Source organism: Leptinotarsa decemlineata, unplaced genomic scaffold, assembly GCF_025532065.1.
Source record: "Leptinotarsa decemlineata unplaced genomic scaffold, Ldec_3_MD MMD2_P_RNA_scaffold_5, whole genome shotgun sequence".
NCBI classification, from domain to species: Eukaryota; Metazoa; Arthropoda; class Insecta; order Coleoptera; family Chrysomelidae; genus Leptinotarsa; species Leptinotarsa decemlineata.
In genome coordinates this window covers 14,672,609-14,693,564 of record NW_027412532.1, presented here as the reverse complement: position 1 = coordinate 14,693,564, position 20,956 = coordinate 14,672,609, and the positions used below count along the sequence as shown (strand labels likewise).

Genomic DNA, 20,956 nt, shown 5'->3' with positions numbered 1-20,956 from the left:
ATCTTTGAATATATGGAACTGACAATTTCTCGCGAGTAGAATACTGTACTTTTTTCTATGACTTATGTCAGAAATATTTCAAAATAAGATTGATTTGTTAGAGATAACCAAAGAGTAATTCAAGTAGTTTGGAAATTGGGCGATTAAAATAAATAAAAGAGGTCTGTCGTCACTAGGATTTGAACCCAGGAACTTCACAATGGTTAATTATTTAGTGTGACATAAAAATTCGAGTTTTAAATTGCTCTAATTTTGTTATTGAATGATGAATATCATTCATTTTCACTTCTCACCACTCACTTTTTATTCCTTGTTTGAAAAGGACAGTAAAGTTATAAGTTTGCACATCTGCGATTAACCTAAATCATAGTGCGTCATGAATCTGGCAAATGTGGTTGGTTCAGAGGTTTGTGTTATGGGATAATTTTGCCTACCTACCCAACAGGAGAAGCGGTCACATTATTAGGTAAGGCTTTTTTCAATAGCCATAGAAAAAAAAATTATATTCTGCATTCATTTCAGAAAATGTAATTTGAAGTACTGTGCAACTAATTATAGGCTAATTAAAAGGCTGTATAGCCTTTTTCAAGTACTGGGCAACTAATTATAGTTTAAAATTGATTGCATAATAAGTGGTAACATTTGGCAATCATTTCTTAATTATAAGAGTTTTTTGCGATATGTTGTGCAATGGTTTCACTTTATTTTTCTGACTCATGAGTAACAGATTCTGACTTTTATAAGCGGGAAATTTTCAGAAATCCTTTCACCTTCTTTATCCCAAATTCTGTATTTCATATTCAAATGGTTTATTTGGAATCAACTGTTCAGTGGATATTCACTGGTTTAATTAATGATGGCCATGAATATATTTTGATAGGCAATGGATTCGGGATGTTTTCATCATGTAGTTAGTGGTATTTTCATTTTAGAACTTTTGAAGAATATACACAAAGCTCGTGACGACCATCTGCGTGTAGATGAACTACACAATTATGATACTAGACAGAAAGGCAAATATTGCGTTCCCTTCAGACGCTTAAATATTAGCTTAAATTCACCTACTGTACTCTATAATAAGACTCTATAATCGACTTCCACAAAGATATAGATCCTTTTCAAACCGGAAATTTCTTATTGAAGTGAAAAAGATACTAATTGATCTGTGTCCCTACTCCCTAGAAGATTATTATGAATTAATTTTTTAAAGAACAACCTGTAAACATGTATTATTTCACTATCCTATGTTAATTGTATTTTGTCTGTAATCCTTGTTATGCATGTACATAATTTATTTTATTTTATCATTTTACTCACTGTACTTTGTTGTATGTCTATATGTTTTTTGACTTGTCCTATAGCTGTATTTGCTCGAATGAATAAATAAAGAATTGAAATTGAATTGAATTGATTGTATACATGAAATTTATTAAAAATATATGATAAACAGGCTGTTATGAGAGATTCCTAGCACAATTCCTGTAACTGTTTTTCATCTTTTCATAATGTAATTTATGAAAGGATACATCATGGGACCTTTATTAATTATATTTTTTTGGAGTATGCAGCATATAACAACAATTGACAGTCCTTCGTTTCAATTCAATTCAGAGAAAATTATGGCTCAACTTTTTTTGAGTGTGTAAAGTATTGATATCAACATAACGATTTCTCTATTTTATGGGTCATATTTTAAATAACAATTTATTTTCTGAATTCAAAAATGGGATATCTGATTTTCCAGAACAACCAGCATATCAAACAGTTGTGATTGTCAGAAAACAAAATGGTGTTAGATTGGAAGACTTTAGAGGAAAACGTTTTTGCCACCCTGGTTATGAACATGACGACCTTGTCACGAGATACGTTTTGGAAGAGTTTCAAAATAAACTACTGAATTCAAACATCAATTACTGCAATACCACAGATAATGTAACGCTAACAGAAAAACGAACAAGAGCTTTGGCTAGTTTTCTTGGACCAAGCTGCATACCAGGGAGTTGGACAGATGACGACAAACTAGATGCTAAATTGAGTAAGTAACATTAGAATTCAAATGAAAGTATTTTGTTGAAGCAGAAATCCATTCAAATCATCGTATTTCCAATGCCTTGAAAGAAATGAACCAATCATACAAACATCGCACTGATTATAAGAAAAATATTTCCTGACGGACGGTAGCCGGTCGGTTCGACGTGGGTGCTTTGTTCACTCGCTTAAATCGTCCGCCGTGTTGATCGCTGGTTCAAACCGCAGGCTGAACGCTCGATTTTCACGTGCTATCCTCCAACTCGTGTTAGGAATCACACGTTAAAAGCTGAGACCTTGTTAGTCCTTAGCTCGCACAAGTTTCGACTTCTGAGGGTTGTCGGTAGGGGTGCGACAGCTAGTTAACGGAAAAACAGATTTTTTTTAAAACCTATCTGAGGCACATTACCTTTAGGTAACCGCTCTCTGTCTTCAGCTTCAAAAAAATGTTTGTGGAATTTCCATGTAGAATTTTCTGGTCTCTAGATCTTCGAGGAATCCTATCCGATTTTCCAAGGTTTCGTAATAAAGGTGATCCTAATCAGTCTCCATATTTTTAATACGTTTACCAAAGACGAAATTGCTCTGATGCCCTAACACAGTTTTTGCATTAGCAGTTATAATCCTTTTTGCATTTTTACAGAATAAATTCCATTTGATTTTGGCGAGTTATATGGTTTAAATGAGTTTACTGCCCATTCAACCTTTCCCAAATCTACCACTTTGGCACCAACCATACCTCATTGGGCGCAGTTTTTAGGGCCCTTCAGTTCTGCATTTGTCCAGATGTTCCGGGGATGTGCAACCGGTAAAGCTCTCTTATAGAATCAGAAGGTTTTTATTAGACATGATCAAGGTATGCTACCCTCCATTTCTGAACATAGTGACTTGAACAATGTAATATCTCTTCCTGTGTCATTATTTCTCTACATCCTGGTTTTACAAAGGTTATTTTATTGCATACACATGAGATGTCTACATTGATTCCTATAACAAACCGTAGCAAATGCTCACCTCTTTCATTGTTGTCAGTGCTCTCCCCAAGTAGGTGGTGTATATTGGCATCACAACCAATCATGCTTTGCGCTCAGGTACTCTCTCACTGGGTTATTCTTTTTGATTATGTATGTATTTGTGAAAAGACTGCAACCATATTTCAAATATGTGTTGCCTGCCCCAACCATTACAAATGAATATATATCAGGCCTGTATTTTTGACTATCTTATTATTGTGAGGAACCTATTCATATTCATAAAAATGACCCTTTTTTCAGAATCTGATTATTCTAGACTGTGCGAGCTCTGTGGTCCACAGAAATGTGACCTGGTCTATGAAACGCCGTTTGCAGATTCTATTAGATGCTTGACCCAAAATGAAGGTGACATTGCACTGAGCACATTGAGAGAAGGACAACTTTTTTTCAATAATTCAAACAACAATCAAGTATTTCAGTATTTTTGTCCTAATGGAACTGTAAGTGAATCTTCAAGACCGTGTACTTGGACTAACCAACTCAACCGACTCGTTATCGCTGGAAAGTAAGTATAGGGAGGGAGGAAAGTTGTAATATAATGCAGTCTTTGATAAAATCGTTAGGAATTCTTCAAAACAATCCTGAACGCTGAAGTAATGAAAAATTGTGCATATCATTGTGCAAATCAATGAGAAACTAACTTTTCTGTAAAATATAGTATAGGGTTTAGAAAGGTACGTGTCTTTTTAGAATATACTTGCATAATTTCATTACATAACTAATCTCAGAATATTTTTTTTGTGAAATGTAGAGGTATTGTTCAAGTATTCAATATTGCAATAATTGGTTTTTGATTATTTGAAGTCAAACTATTATGCCATTTTATTATAGAGAACATATTTGGGTATTGCCAAAGCATCGTTCAATCTTGAAAGCAATTTTTCGTTTCATTCAGCTCCCATTCAATATTAACAAGATCTTTTTAACAGATTATGATAAAGTCAAAAGGAAGAGTTATGAAATTTAGCAGTCTACGTAGAGTACACATTATGAGACATGGCCGGTGGAAAATCGGAACTCTGTGCTAACATGGGTATGTGTCAGTGAAAATATTATTGACAAAAAATGCATACAATAGAATGCATATATAAAATTCAATTGAGGGTTCTAAAAAGGTATGAATTTTGTGCCCAATTAGGAGGCATCACTTGAGACCGGCTGTGGATCGTTCTATATACTGTGTGTATGTTCTTATTTACATATATTACCTTACATATGATTGCTCTGGCATCATAACTGAATAACAATATGGTTTTTGTGCTGGGAAATCGACTGAATTATATCTAGTTACCTATTCCCACTTCCTGTCGGAATCTTTGGAAAAGGGCTGCCAGATTGATTCTGTGTACACTGACTTCTCTAAGGCGTTTGACAAGGTCAACCATAACCTGTTACTCCAAAAACTCAACAGAAATGGCGTAGGTGGGGTACTACTGGAATGAATTAGTAGTTATCTTACGAACAGGACTCAAATGGTTAGAACAAATTATCACTACTCCACGTTATTTGGAGTAACCTCTGGTGTTCCTCAGGGGTGACACCTTGGTCCCTTATTATTCAATTTATTTATTAACGACAATATTCATTGCTTCTGGCATGTCAAAGCACTATTATTTGCAGATGATTTAAAACTTTTCCTAATTATTAAAACTTCATTGGATGATAGGCTTCAGTCTGACCTTGACAATCTATCAAACTGGTGCTCCTTAAATGGCATGTACTTGAATGCCACAAAGTGCCATGTCATGCGTTTTATCGATCCACTTTTGATTACATTTTAAATGGTCAAATCTTGGAGTCTGTTGATCAAATAAAATACCTTGGGGTTGTTCTTGATCCCACCTTGAGCTTCAATATACTTATACCCACGGCTATCCATAAAGCCATGAAAATGCTAGGGTTTATCAAACGGCTAACCCACGAATTCACTGACCCAACTGCTATTATAGCCCTTTATTGTTCACTGATCCGTCCACACCTGAAGTATTGTTCTTCTGTCTGGTCCCCTCATTGTGTAACTTATATTAAGAACATTGAAAATGTCCAACACAACTTCCTTAGATACATAGCATATAAATTGGGTGTTCGTTGTGAGTATGAGTTGCTACTGCAATCTCTGAGCATGTCCTTCCTGGAAACTAGTAGGAAACAGAGAGACCTGACACTACTGGTCTGACACTACTGAACTTCTAGAAAAGATTTATCTACATGTTCAAAACTCGACAGCAACAAACATTTTATGTACCATTTCATCATCTGAACCACACATTCAATAGCTGCATTCCAAGAATCTTACGATTATCCAATAGTAACGTTGATTTTGAGATGTTTAACATCTCCTTGCATCATTTTAAAACTCAGTTACGGAATACTGTGCTTTAATGTTATAGTGTATAGTTTATGGTAGTATATGTGGCATATGTTTTATTGTCGTTCAGTGTTTTTTGTCGTTTTATACTCTAAAATTTACCTCTTTTAAGCTATTCTTAGTTGCAATTTGTAATTCAGTACCTTATCTGATTTTATTTTAATTATAATTTAACATTGTAATTTTTACTTTGAATGGGGTTGCCCGTAAATAAATAAATATTGCACCAGGAGGCCTAAATTACTAAGACGATTTTGGTGAATGAGATGTCAACCTCCGTACAATAGAATAAGTTATCTTCAAACTGGAGGACCTACGGTATCACTCAGTGACATATGTTGTTAATTCGTCCTGGCAGTTCTCCCAATAATTGAGGTGTCACCTCGTTTTTTGTACCTCTCACAAAAATTTAAATGACTTGAGATAGGTGTTTGAGGAGGCCTTTCAAATACCTCTTCGTTCTATCTTGAAACCTGTATTTCACATAATAACGCATATTTTATGACTGAATAAATGACATAATTCACTTTTATTGGGGTAATCCTTGTAACATGACATTAAAGAAATTCTTTAAAGATGAACAGAAATTTAATTTATTTTCTAAATTCGAAAGTTATACCAGAGACGTTCCTAAAATATTACAAGTTTTTATAAAGCTCTACTTCCAAGATGACTTTTCTCTAGCAACAGATAAAGATTTAACTTTTTTTTAGAGATGCCATTCAAACAGGACCTAAAGCACCCAAAGTTTACTTGGAAGAGTTTATGAAAACTTCTCTGGGAGCTGAATCCTTGAGATCTATTCTTCCTTTGACTAAATCTGACAAAATTACCTACATCGAACCTACACCTCTGAAAACATTTGTGGAAGGTAATGTTAGCCTTTAGTATTCATTTAAGTATTTCAATATTCTCTCCTCAATGAAACTAATGCAATATATATACACTTTACTTTCAGCACGTAGAAAGATACCTTCTCTATTGGATAATATTCAATGCAATCTTACTGTGAAATGGTGTACGCTGAATGAGCAGGAACAAAAGAAGTGCCTTTGGACACAACAAGCATCATTGAATTCTGGTCTTCAGCCTGCCATAGAGTGCGTACAGAGTAATGATAATGATTCGATATCTTGTTTGAATGATATCGCTTCTGGTGTTGCGGATCTTGCTTTCACCGATGTCACTTATGGTTATCTCGCTATAAAGTAAGTATATAAAAATTAGTAGTAAGTTTAAAAAATTAGTAGATATCAGAATTATCTTTTGAAACGTGTACACCAATAAACATGACCGAATGTATGATGTAGACCAAAAAAATTTGGTACTTGAATCGATTTTTTTAATATATTGTATAATCGAAATCTTTTTTGTTTCAGTCAATATTGGTAGTTGTTAACTCTCAAAATACTCTTCGAATTTAGTGCCTAGTACTTCTTTCAAAATCATGAATAATTTTAAGGAGTTTCCATTGATGACATGGAAAACTTTTCCCCAGCTTGTTTGAAATAAGGTTTGGAATCATTATATGACAGACAATTGTTCGATATCATTTCAAACCAATTGCTCTTTTATCATGAAGAAAAGAGAATTGAAAATTTCTGTTTTTTACCACTTTTATTTGTAACTAACATTACTGCAGTTTCGTCCTATATGGACATTCTCAAACTCATACAATAAACGCTCTTTTATCAGTTTTTTCGAAAATTTTTGAAATGGCTTTTAAAAAAAATTATACAAATTTTTATCAAAATCAAACACATCTACTACAAGACAGTATGGATTTACAAATGGCTGTTCAACCCAAGATACCATCTTATCATTTTATAGAGTACTACTGGAGAACTTTGATAATAAAAAGAAAACTTCTGCATTTTTTTTGACTGCACGTTCCTTTGATACAGTTCATCACCCAATGCTTCTACAAAAGCTAGAATCATATGGTATTCGAGAATCTTCCTTGTCATGGATAGAAACCTATTTGACGGATAGAACCCAACAAGTGCAAATAGTAGAAAATGGAACTGTTTATCCATCAGATTACGTAGACATTACTTGTGGAGTGCTTTAAGGGAGTGTTATTGGCCCAACACTTTTTTCATTTTCATAAATGATTTAGATATAAACCTTGATAATGATTTTCTCACCCTTTTTGCTGACGATATGTCAAATCAAATCAAATCAAAATATACTTTATTGCCTGAAGAACATAATTCTCATTGACAAAGTCGTTTACAAAATAAAAGAACAAAATAACACAACAATCACCTTTAGATATATATCGATATGATAAATAGTGAGGTAGAAAAAGTGATAATAATTATAATTGGACTACGATAGACGCACATCTGAGTCAAAGGAAATTTGATACATTATCCTCGTACTGGTCAACAAAATATGAAATATAAGTACATGAAAATAATAAAAATGATCACAATTTTATATACATATATACACATATATACACATACATACATATACACATATACATACATACACATACACACACATATACATATATAACTCTAAAACACTTCATTGTGCAGGCGATGAGTGATGAACAGCTTTTTGAAAAATTCCACACATTGCATTAGTCAAATGGAAACTTAATGCATTGCAAATGGCCTGAAATCAAACCTCTCTGAAACATATTTCATGTATTATACTTCTATTGGGCACTGTCATAATGATTAAATGATCTCCTGAGGACGCTAACTTGGTTAGCGAAACGTGCGTCGAGAGACCATAATTTTGTTCTGGTGTTGGGAAAGTGTTTTCAATAGATTCAATATGTTTGCACCCAATTGAAATATGTTCTGGATTTTGCATAATTATCAGCGCTTTAGATTCGCCCATATCTACAACTGCGATTCTCCAATTCTTGTCACAATTCAATCCCACCAATACATGCCTAATGATCTGATAACCCAGAGGGAGAAACTTCAAGTATTATTTTTTTATATTGATAGTTACTAGAAATATATTCAATCATCTTTACCGATTTTTCTGATATTCTATTTGGAAAATTTTGTGCATGAATATATTGCATGTGTTAGAGCTGACTATTTGAGTGATTAATATTGAAATATTCATCTAGTATTATGGACTGATTAATGAATATGTTTGATAAAACTTCTATTTGTTTACGAAAATCATAATCATGTGCAATTACTGAAGGCAATTGGTATGAATATATGATAATTTGATTTTTTGCTTTAAACCATGGATATTTCAATTGTTTTCATCATCATATCTCTCAATATCAACAAATAGAACCTCAGGTGAGAAGTATTTTCTGAATTTTGAAGTGGTAATGACTCCTTCCTTATGGCTTCTTTTATTTCTGTAATGAGAGATATGTTTGACAAAAGAACTGTATCAGTTCTGGACAAGTTAGGAATATTGAGAATATTTTGAGAAATGACACACTCTCAACAGAACACTTATACATTAGTTCACAGATTTGTCGTCAGATTGGAGTAGTATTCAGTGGGTACAAGCATAAACTGTTTACGCTTGAGGAAGCTATTGAAGCTGCAATTTTTGTCAGCCACTTCATCTACTGTGCATAATTTGAGTCAGTGCTTTAATATATCTAGAGCATTGATAGAGACTAAATTCTTCCGAGTACACCAGAAAGCAGTTAGTAGATACTTGAACATTTTTGAGAACTCTTGTAACCCAGTATTGGATGAACCCCGAGAAAAAACTCATTTCCTTATATTTCATTTAAAAATTAGAGATTCCTAATAAGTTATGAAGGAACAAAAAAATAAAATTTTTAAAATTGTTGGTATTTTGTAATGAATTATGCCATATTTATATTAGTTGTTCATTTTACTAAACCACTTGTATACTTCATTATATATTGATTTTTACAGAAAAGGCCTAACAGTTGTAGCTTATCCTGATACGGATCTTCGTCAACTCTCGTCTGTCGTAATCGTAGTGAGGAAAGATACTGGAGACATTAAGAGTTTGAGGGATCTCAAAGGAAAACGGGCTTGTCTTCCGGAATATGGAGGAAAAGGTAAGATTTTTAGATAACTGTACTCATGTTCAATATATCCTGTGTTAAATGAAAAGTTCATTTTTTAATGTGAACGTGTTATATGACAATAAAAAGTATTTTCGATCACTTTTAGTTCCCTTCCACCTCAATTCTTCTGTCAAGAATTGCTCTTTTATGATTTTCTTCGTTTCTTTCTGACTGAACATTAACATAACAATATTAAGATAGCTTAGAATTAATATTCAAATAAGGCTTCTTAACATATTCTTAAATACATTAAATGACACGCTAAAGTATTCATATTCAGGAGAATTATTTACAACAGTTACATTGTATTGAAAGGTATATGATGCTAACTTTATTAGTGAAACGCAAGTCGAGAGACAGTATGGTTCTGGTGAAGGAAAATCGTTATTATATGTTGTAGGTTCACTCTTACTTTGCCTTTCAATGTGCACAGCTCATTTCTGATTATTCATTTCTCAATCCGGTTCTATTCACTATTTTCAGTGGCTTCCTGTGTTTATGAATTTCTACTGGATTTCCACTCTCATTTTTTGCAGGGTATCTTTGAATTATCATTCAATATGATATATATGTTGTTGTTTAGTTGTTGTGGCAACATGTTTAATGAGTAGCTCTTAATCAGAGGCAAATTTCTACACTATTACAAGTTAGTTTAAGTTAATCTTAATACAACAAGCACCCAAAATTTTGGGTTGCACAAATCTACAGTTGTTGTCCAGATTGCCTTATGTTTGGGCTAATGCTTTGATCTAATGCATTTGAAACTGTAGTGCATAATTGTGAAAAACAAATATTTTTGGATTGAAAAACTGATTGAAAAACTGACAAAACAGAAGTTCTTTTGTCTTTTTTTCGGAGGCACTTAAGGGGATTGGACAAACTGAGTTCCCCACTGGCTAATTGACAAATCTTGAATTTAAGAGGATATGGGCCAACCCAAAATGACGTCAAGCTTTAAATGTTGCAAAAGTAAAGATTGCCAAAACGTCTGTTGTATACAATGCTTCAGTATGTTCCATGCCAGTTGTATTGATAGAAAAAAACATTTTGCAGTTGATGGCTCTAAAATATTGTGCTCTTGAGAATGTATAAGGAGAAAAAAAGCTGATGAAGAGGCTGCAGTAAAAATGGAAGAAAGGTTTGAAAACCAGAAGAAGGATTTATCTGAAAGAGACCAACAAATTGAGAAATTAGAGATGGAAAATGAAATGAGGATGAATGGCTTAATGGAAGATTTGAAAAGACTGAAGACCGAGAATAAGGATCAGAAAAATTACATTAGTAGAATGAAAAGAGCATCCATGGACTTTCAAAATGAAGCTATCATTGCAGAAGCAATGATAAATTAAAAATTAAAGAGCTCAATTGTCAAGTTGAGTATCTCAATAAGATTAACTACGAGTTAGAACTAAAAAACATTGATCTTCGCGAAAAACTAGAGGAAATAACAGCTCATATAGCCACAACACTTCAAGATGAACTATCTGAAATGATTGCTACTAAAAATAATATGCTGATTTCAAATTGAAACACTAACCATGGAAAATGAAATACATACTGATGAAATAAAAACACTGAGAAATGAGAAACTCGATCTAATAACAAAGCTGAACAGTGAGCTGAGATCGAAAACCTTTAATCAAAATAGACATGAATCGAGCATTCTAACGTCTAACTGTCCAATTAGAACGTCTTACCAAAACAAAGTACAGCCTACTATCCATAATCAAATTAACGGGAGAGGCAAGATAAATATTTTAATAGTAGCAGGACACTATGGAAGGAACTTAGCGGGAGTCATGCAAAGAAATACCGACGACAGATATATAACTCAATCATTCATCAAGTCTGGAGCTAATGATGCAGCTTTAATCAAAACCGCCATCAGCAACTCTACAAATTTTAATGAGAGAGACATTGTAATATTATGGCCCAGTAAATTATCAAAAAATCTCAATGAAACTTTTCTAACTAAAGTAATTCATGCTAATTCATTAATAATCACTGAACCATATCGACCCAACATGCAGAATGGATGGAATGAACGCGTTTACAATAATAACTTAGCAGTATTCAAAGCCTTTCATGAAGCACTTGTTGATAGGGCCTATTATTCAGTTCAGGAGTATCTTGACGATTCACTTGAATCTTAACTTTTATTTCTATGTCTTGTTATTTCCAGCTGAATATCTCAGCGTATTTCACATTTTTAGCTTATGTTTATTGTATTTTGTTTAAATTGTGTATGTTTTTTTTATGTAGATTTTTGTATCTTACATATTATTTATGACTTTGTCTACAAGATGTAGTTCTTCAGACAATAAAGTATATTTGATTGGTTGATTGATTGAATAATAAATTAATTATAACTCTCTTATTTTAAACTACACCACTGTAAAACTTATATCACCTGCAAGATCATTCAGTTTGGTGTAAATTTTGGTATAAATTTCGGTTGAAACACTCAATGAATAATTTCAAAATAAAAATAAATGACAATCTATCTTCCAATTTCAAATTTACTCTTTCTGTACTGGCTATTACGACGAAATATATGTTCCTTATACATTTTTTTTTCAGAGTGGTTGGCATTCATTGATACATTGCGAACAAACAAGATTGTACCTGATAGCTGCGATTATAAGCAAGTAATCGGTGATTTTGTAGGAAGCAGTTGTTTTCCTGGAGCCAATTTACATGAATATGCTTTGGAGGATGGTAGTGTGCAAAAGTTTTGTGAACAGTGTCTACCTGCTGACAATTATGGCAAGTTTTTTTTTAATCGTTGGATTATTTCTTGTTACATGAGTATCATTAATTTCAGTATAAATTTTCAGTAGTATTATTCATATCTCAACATTTCAAATATACACAGCTACATGGTAGATTAGAACTTAGATCATCTGAAATTCATGTTGTGTCCTTCAAATGAGTAAATAATAATTCAACAATTCCAGTATCTTCACTAGGGCTGCACCAAAGTCAGATTTCAAAGAAAAATAGTAAAAAGTTCAGAATGTGTTCTGTTTTCAATTCAGAACGCTGATATTGATTTTGTTTGTGTTTGATCAAGCATCATGTTCTTTTTATTGAATCTGAAAATACCCACTTTGCTTAATGCAGCATAAAGTATAACTATGTTGAAAGATTTGTTGTAAATTATCCCCTGGAACAAAACATGCCGGCCGCCGCTGGTCGTCAATCGACTGTGAGTTGGCAAAAGTCGCGCTCAACTCGACTTTTGCTTCTCGATCAATCTAGATGTCGCGTCGTTTCCAGGGACTTCCCTATCGGCTTCCAGAGACTTGCATTACAATATATAAACACTACCAACAGGCAGATTGGGCAAGTCCAATTGAATGTGCCGTACAAAGTGAGCTAATGGGGCGATAGATATTCAAATATCAGTCTGAAGTTGACTTGAAGCTTTTATGTTATATTGGCAGTGAAGTAGTGAAACAAAGTTGAGTTCATTTGTAAAGTGTGGACAATTATTGTCAAACCCACGGGAAAAACTTAACATAATTAACATTTTACTGCCGACTTTTTGACCAGGTTTATATAATCGTCATAAAAAGTCACAGAAATGTTATTCAGAAATCATTTCTTCATCTTCCTGACTACAATTTGACAAGTTTCATATGACTTATTTCTCTTCAATGTTCACATAAAATCTTGTATGTACGAAATTTCATATGTTTGCAGATAAGTGGTGCACAATTAACATCTATTGATTTTTTGTTATCATTGATGATGATTTCAAAATGCCTTTTTTATAAAGATATAGAAAATTTTCAAAAACTCAATACATTTGAGAAAACTGAAATTCGTTTTAAACTTCATACTTTTGATAATGTCAAACGTTTTTGTACGGTGACCGAATACAACATTAGTTGTCACTCTTGACGTTTGATGAATCAAATTGGCTTGAGGTATGAAATAACCTTACCCCAAAAATTATACCTATTACCGTTTCTTGGAGCTGATTAATAATCAGATTGACTCAAAGATTTTCAATGACATCATTTTATTGAAGATTTCAGGTGTCTAATAATGTTTTTAGAATTGATACTATACCAGAATAAATGACTGTCAACCCTAACTGTACAGTAGGGGTTGATCTTACGTTCTCCACCCTATACACCAGGTAATTTGAAAAGTATGACAAAATAAATGACCTTTATTGATACAAAGAAACTTTGACTTTTCAAAAAAAAAAGTTATATTGTCTTCTTTATCAAAAAATACTAAAACTGATACCTATTCCCAAAACATTATTTAAGGACAAAACACAAGCACTATAGAAAAATCCTTAAAGTGCTCTAAGATCGGTGCCTGTGCAAAAGTAACGATTCATGTTGGATTTGAATCGCTGGAGATTGAATTCATTGAGAAAAACGTTCTCAGGAAGTTTATTCCACATTAATGCAGTTCTCCAAATGAAAGAGGTCTCAAACTGTGAAGTTGGAGGTGTACTGAGCTGAACCTCAAAACGATGAGCAGCCACAGTCCGTCGCGTATTTCTGATATGTACCGCTCTTGGTGGAATCAAATGTGCCAAGTCACTTGAACACCTTCTGTGAAATCAGGCGGATCTATTTTCTGGATGGAATCCAGCAGCGTCGGGGTATGCTTAGAGGCGGAGCTCCATACACGAGAACAGTAATTAAAAGAAGGACTTATCTGAGCTATATAAAGCATCAGAAGTTGCTGAGGTGTGTACAGTTTTCTGTTTCGGAACAGTGTTCCGAACTTTTGAGAAGCAGCCTTTGCAATTCCAGCGACTTGATTGTGCCAAGACATATTGGTGTCCATTCGAACCCCCAAAAAACTTGTCGAAGCAGAAAGCATTATTATATCCGGTTTGGAGACATTTATCTTTTTGGAGAAAATGATGTTTAACATTTTCAACTAGCTCAGCAATTAATAAACTTTTTTAAAAACATTTTCAATACCTTGAGTTATTAATGCAATTTTTATTAAGGATCTCAATTTTTTCAGAAAAATAAAGTAGATTCCATATTATTTGTTGGTAATGTAGGTGAATGAATTTTTGAAATTAATTTAGTAGTTTTTGAGTTCATCTTTCACACTCTTTATGACAATACTTTAGATGTACAAGCACATATATTCACGAATTTCGAAAATATTTTTCAATTAATATTTTTCAGTAGACACTGCAAAGTATTGCAATTCTGATTATAAGAATAAATATTTCACGAGTGAGGGATCCCTTAGATGTCTCAAGGACCAAAATGGAGATTATGCTGTAGTGACTATAAACGGTAACTTTTTCAATTCAGTTTCGTATTTTTGTTAACCAAGGTTTGTTGTAGATATTTCTCCCGAAACCGACACTTCCGACTTTCGTGTACTCTGTAAGAATGGATCACTTTCCGAAAGAACTGGTTTGGATGTTGATGAAAAGGCTCCTCTGACAATTATCACTGCTGGAGGGATAGTAGTGAAAAATGACACAATGAAGAATGCTGACATCGTACTTCTCCTGAGAGGAATAGATGAAGACTTTGGGCTGAGTTTGAGGAAAATATTCAAAGTCTTTGAGAGTTTCGATGGAAAGAGGGATTTGCTGTTTCCGGTGAGTGCTGGCGAACAATTTTCAAAATCTTCAGGTGTTCAAATGAATATTAGTTATTATCTATCAAACCTGTCTTATTTGTTCAATTATTCTTTTGGTAGCCTAAACAAAAAAGAACCATATAAAGATTATACAGGGTGTAACATAAGTAGGTACGTTAAAATATTGAAGTGATGTATTCCCGAGATAAGCAAATAGTCATTGATGAGCAGCATGGGTTTTCCCAAGGCAAATAAACAAACACCAATTTGCTATTATATATTCTCAGCATATCTTGAATTCTCTGGAAAACAAACGGCAAGTGGACGTAATATACACAGATTTTTCCAAAGCATTTGATACGGTCAACCACAGTATCCTATATGCAAAATTGAAGGCAGTTGGTTTCTTTGGAAGTTTGTTAAGTTGGATCTCAAGTTACCTTTGTGACAGAACACAATTCGTGAAAATCAAGGGATTTGTATCTCGAGAAATCTCTGTTAGCTCGGGGGTACCACAAGGAAGCCACCTGGGACCATATTTGTTCAATCTTTTTGTTAATGACATTAAAAAATATATCATTCATTCTGAAATTTTGATGTTTGCTGATGATCTTAAAATATTCAGGACTATTAAATCCAAAGAGGACTGCGAGAAACTTCAAATTGATACTGAATCTTTCATAGATTGGTGTACTGATAACGGCATGGATGTCAATGCAACTAAATGCAAAAGTATGTCTTTCTCTCGATCAAGTAATCACTTCATCACTGAATACACAATTGAAGGTAAACCATTGGAATCTGCAAAATCTATACGTGATCTAGGTATTGTAGTCAATGCCAAAATGGATTTCCATCTCCATTATGAACATATCACTAGCAGAGCGATGAAAATGTTAGGCTTTATATGCAGATTAACAAAGGATTTCACAAATGTTAACTCCATAAAGGCATTGTACTTTTCATTGGTAATATCAATTTTGGAATACTTCAGTTGTGTTTGGTCCCCGAAATATGAACTTTACAGTTATAACATAGAGAAAGTTCAGAATAAATTCCTGAAATATATTGACTTTAAACTGAGCATGACTCTGATCGATCACTCACTCTCAGATATCCGTTTCAAAACAAATATATCGAAACTCAGTACTCGTAGAATTCATGCAGATATTATATTCCTCCATAAGTTGTTCAGTTCGAAAATTGATTGCTCAACTCTTCTTTCTGAAATTAAACTTTACGTACCTCCTAGAAGGACACGGAACAATCAAATGTTTGCAATCGACTTCCACAGGTGTAATTATGGTAAAAATTCTCCACAATAGTTTCTAATGGCAATAAGGTTGATCTTGACTTATTTTCTATTCCTGAATGTTCTCTTAGAAATAGATTGAAATATATTCAACTGTAAATCACAGGAATAAGTGCTCAAATATTCAAATATTTCTATTTTTAGGTTATTAGTATAATTAAAGTTAGATTAGTATTAGTGTTTACTTCCTAAAATGTATTGAATTCGTGTATACAAATTGGGGTTACCCGTAGATAAATAAATAAATAATTTTAAGAAAGAAAGTCTATATGAACTTGTGTCCGAAAATGCTTTGTTTCGGAGATACGGGGTGTTGAAATTGAATTTTTTTGTTCGCTTCTTGAAAATAACTCTTGCACAAAATAAGTTATTTGCACGAAATTTGGTACCCAGGGTTTTTTTGACGTGGGAAATCATAATTTCGTATTAATTTTCATGTAACATCTAGAGGGCGCTGCGTACGCTGTCATTATTTATTTCAAATTGCCCTAACTTTTTTGACAGTAAACTTTTGGTACTTTTCATGAAAAAACCTAATTCCCACACCTTTTCCAAGTGAAAAAGGTATACCTCCTCAACATGCTGGAGGTGATGGTTTTCGAGATATTTACAATTTTCTATATCGATGCATATTACTTTGTAGCCAAATTTGATTTCAATAATTTTTGTCCCTCTCCGCTTGCAAATTAAGTTAATCAAATCGAGTAGGCTATGAAAATTTGTTTATAAAAATAGAAGTTCGCTGTAACATTTTCAACTATTAATTGACAAATTCACAGTTCGGAGTTTATAAAGTGATTTTTTGGTACTATGCCCGACTTTACAAATGCTGAAATAGCTGATATGGTTTTTGCATACGGCTTGGCTGACAGAAATTCAAGCGAGGCCAGACGCATCTATCAGGAAAGGTATCCCCAACGCGTGACTCCTTGTGCAGCGACATTTGCGAATCTTTTCCGGCGACTTTCTGAATCTGAAAGCTTTAAAACAAATTCTACAGTAGGACGGCCACGGACTACAAGAACTGTAGAATTGGAGGAGGCGGTTCTCGAAGAAATTGATGAACATCCAGAGACAAGTACAAGAAAAATTAGTCAAACTTACACGTATCGAATTTGCTCAATAGCTTCAAAGAAAAGTCGAACAACATCCGCAAATTTGATCGAAAATCCTCTTCACAGATGAGGCTAATTTTTCAAGAAATGGTATCATGAACTTCCATAACAACCACATCTGGGCGGAAAATAACCCACATGCGATAAACGCAAACTCATTTCCAAGACAGATTCTCATTTAATGTATGGTCAGGCATAATTGGGGATTATTTAATTGGGCCCTATTTTCTCCCCTTACGTTTGCATGGAGATGCTTACCTACATTTTTTGGAACACGAGCTTCCCAACTTAAGGAAGATGTTCCTATTGGTCTCCGAAATCACTCTTGGTTTACGCACGATGGAGCTCCTGCTCATTTTAGTGTGATAGCAAGAAATTTTTTAGACGTAGCATATCCCAACGATGGATAGGAAGAGGAGGCACTGAGCATTGGCCCCCGAGGTCACCGGATCTCAATCCCGTCGATTTTTTCTTTTGGGGACACCTAAAATCACTAGTTCATGCTAGCCCCATTGAAAACGAGGAAATGTTGAGGAATCGCATTATAGCTTGCTGCGAAACGATAAGAAACAGGGAATTCTTTGATGAGGAGAGCAGAAGCTTGTATTACTGTTGGGGGTCGTCACTTTGAACAGTTATTTTAATAGTGGTTTTGTTCAATTTTTATGTTTATTTCCCTAATAAATAACATAGTAGGTACTTCTTCTAATTGTTTTTTTTTACAAACTCCGAAATGTAGCACTTTCTAATTGAATAATTAAACCTGACAATTTTTTTTAATTTGGATTGAATAAGCAGTTAGATAATGCTCAGTTTAGAAGAAATCTGTATGGGTATACTGCGTATATGAAAATAACTAAAATTGCAAAAAACTTATGACAAAAACCTACCATGTTTTAAAAAATTTCAACAATCTGTATTTCGAAAACGAATCATTTTTCGTTAAACAAAAGTTGTTTATTTTGACGAGATCCACCACATACTTAGTTTTTGTAATGTTCTCAGCAACTTCACTTAGCGCCCTAAGGAGCTAAGTAATATGCATCGATATAAAAAATTGTAAATATCTCGAAAACGATCACCTCCAGCGTTGTTGAGGAGATGTACCTTTTTTACTTGGAAAAGGTGTGCAAATAACTTATTTTTTGCAAGAGTTATTTTCAAAAAGTGAACAAAAAATTCAATTTCAAAACCCTGTATCTCCGAAATGAAGCCTTTTCGGACACAAGTTCATATAGACTTTTTTACTTAAAGTTGTCTCAGGAATACGTCACTTGAATATTTTAACGTACCTATGTTACACCCTGTATATCCTGCCAAACACGGAAAACCTGATTCTACGGCGAGGCAGGTACAGAGTATGTGCTCTGCTGTTTCATCATCTTCCAAACAGAGACGGCACACTCTGTCTTTCGACAGCTCAAGTCTTTTTATTTGACTATTCAAACGACTAAGTCTGTTAGACAAAGTAGGTTTTTGTAAAACTGTTTAGGGAAAATCTCACAATAATATGTAGAGATCAACGAACGTATTAATATTTGTATCATTAGAATATTGACTACTATTTCTGGAAAACAGGTCAGAATATTTTCTCAAAAAGCAGACAAGACCCAAGAAGTACAAGGAGGGCACTGTCAAAAGGCCAAGTATACAAAAGAACTCCTTAGGGGCTGTCCATTAATGATGTTATGTTTTTTCAGCACTTTTTACTTCCCCTACCCCTTGATGATACGTGGTGAGGTTCGAGACTAACACCTTGCCCCCACCCAAAATCACGGGTATTTTTTAGTACCTACAAAGAATCTTGAAATTTTCAAAATATTATCTTGAAATACAGGTGTAAACTATAATCTACTATAATCTAATTTTATTCTGAAATTAAGGACCATGACAAAAATGTCTAGACAAAAAGGTTCCAGGTTGTTTTTGACTGGCATATAAATATTATTAAAGGAATAATGTAGTCATGCATAAAACATTGTACTAGTACATCGACATATAAGGACCATGGATTAGCAAGACTTTCTTCAGCACTAACAACTTCATAAGTTCTTCTTTCCTAATATATTTTTGTTTCGCATTATGCCACAACTCATTAAATTATTTCTGGGCCATACATACCACACTACACGCCGCTATTCGTTTAAAATTCGCGCGTTTGACGAAAAAATAAAAACAGGTGATATCTCACTACACCCCCCTCCCCCTTGTGGTATTTCGTGATTTTTGCCAACACTCCCCCCTTTCAAGCCTCACGCGATTGGACGGTCTCTTACAAGAGCCTCTTCGATCTAGATTCAGGATATATTTCATAATTATTTTCAGTAATGAATATTTTTTATGAGTATACTGATGAACCCCAAAATATGTTTATTTTCTTTTCGGGCTTTGTGAAAACTAATGTACCTGGTCCATTTGTATAATTTATCAATTTATTGTAAATAACAAATGAATTATAATTTTCGCAGGATTCCACTACTGGACTCAGTTTCACTGGTTCTCAAGGGGTTTATGTGGAGAATTTCAAAAAGTTGATCCAGAATTCAGAAAAATGCTCAAAGGATCCCAATTCGAGTGCCTCCTACAATGTAATACCGAGTACAATAATACTGATTTTGGGCTGTTTTATATTAAGATTTTAAACAAGTATTTTCCAAAGAAATAATTTTATATTCTATGGTTCTCTTCCTGATGAAAAGAAGGAATTTTAGGAATGGCTGTGGAGCTCTCTGAAAGGACATTTTTCAGGAAATTCAGAATCTGAAGGACTTGTAGAGAATACATCAAATTTGCACGAGATGACAAAATAATATTGAAATTGAGGATTCAATTCAATGAAAGTAGTATAACAAAAAATTAACTTTAAAATCCACTCATGAAAACTTACACAAATATTTCACATCATAAGTAGTGATAGTAGTGATACTTCTGGCTACTAAAACTATTTTTATTGAGCATCGAAAACCTTATGAAAAACTAGATTGAACTGAATGACGAAAACAGATTTATATATCGTTCGTACAGGACCACAAAGATTGTAAGATACTCAGCGTTATGACCTCTGGTTATAAAATAAAATCATAAATTTCAGGTGACATCATTTTCTGTTGTTTATAATTTTTCACTATTCAATGATTTTCATCTCGTACAGTTGTTCTGTTTCTGAAAAATGAATCCTTCATCACTTATTGGTGAATTGTTTTGTATTTTTGAGAATATGCCAAAAATTTACAATCTGTATTTTTTTATATGTATACAAAGATGTTATTCAACTTCAGTTGAATCCCATTGTATTCTCTTTATCCTATCATAACTTTATATGAAACATTTGTTGGTGTATTTTAAGATTTTATCACTATTTAATTTCAAGTTTTGTTTTATTTATTTCCTATAGAACTGGTATGTACTTAAAAACTATATTTGTGGTTTGTTTGACAATTGACTATTCTTGAATACCTAATTAAATATTGTTGAAGCACC

General features: G+C 33.5%; 1 protein-coding gene across 3 annotated transcripts in view; it reads left to right on the top strand.

Annotated features, from left to right (window-relative positions):
• Positions 1-20,956, top strand: part of LOC111514568 (transferrin) — a 36,865-nt gene extending 15,909 nt beyond the window's left edge. For 2 of the 3 annotated variants that reach the window (XM_074169605.1, XM_074169604.1), the window contains exons 4-12: positions 1,745-2,035; positions 3,303-3,567; positions 6,144-6,301; positions 6,389-6,638; positions 9,312-9,460; positions 12,050-12,235; positions 14,641-14,754; positions 14,806-15,068; positions 19,945-20,956. In XM_074169605.1, coding sequence (XP_074025706.1) covers positions 1,745-2,035; positions 3,303-3,567; positions 6,144-6,301; positions 6,389-6,638; positions 9,312-9,460; positions 12,050-12,235; positions 14,641-14,754; positions 14,806-15,068; positions 19,945-20,118 — 1,850 coding nt within the window. In that variant the 3' untranslated portion in view covers positions 20,119-20,956. The remainder of the gene's footprint in view (positions 1-1,744; positions 2,036-3,302; positions 3,568-6,143; positions 6,302-6,388; positions 6,639-9,311; positions 9,461-12,049; positions 12,236-14,640; positions 14,755-14,805; positions 15,069-19,944) is intronic. The other variant, XM_074169606.1, reaches the window with a different exon arrangement.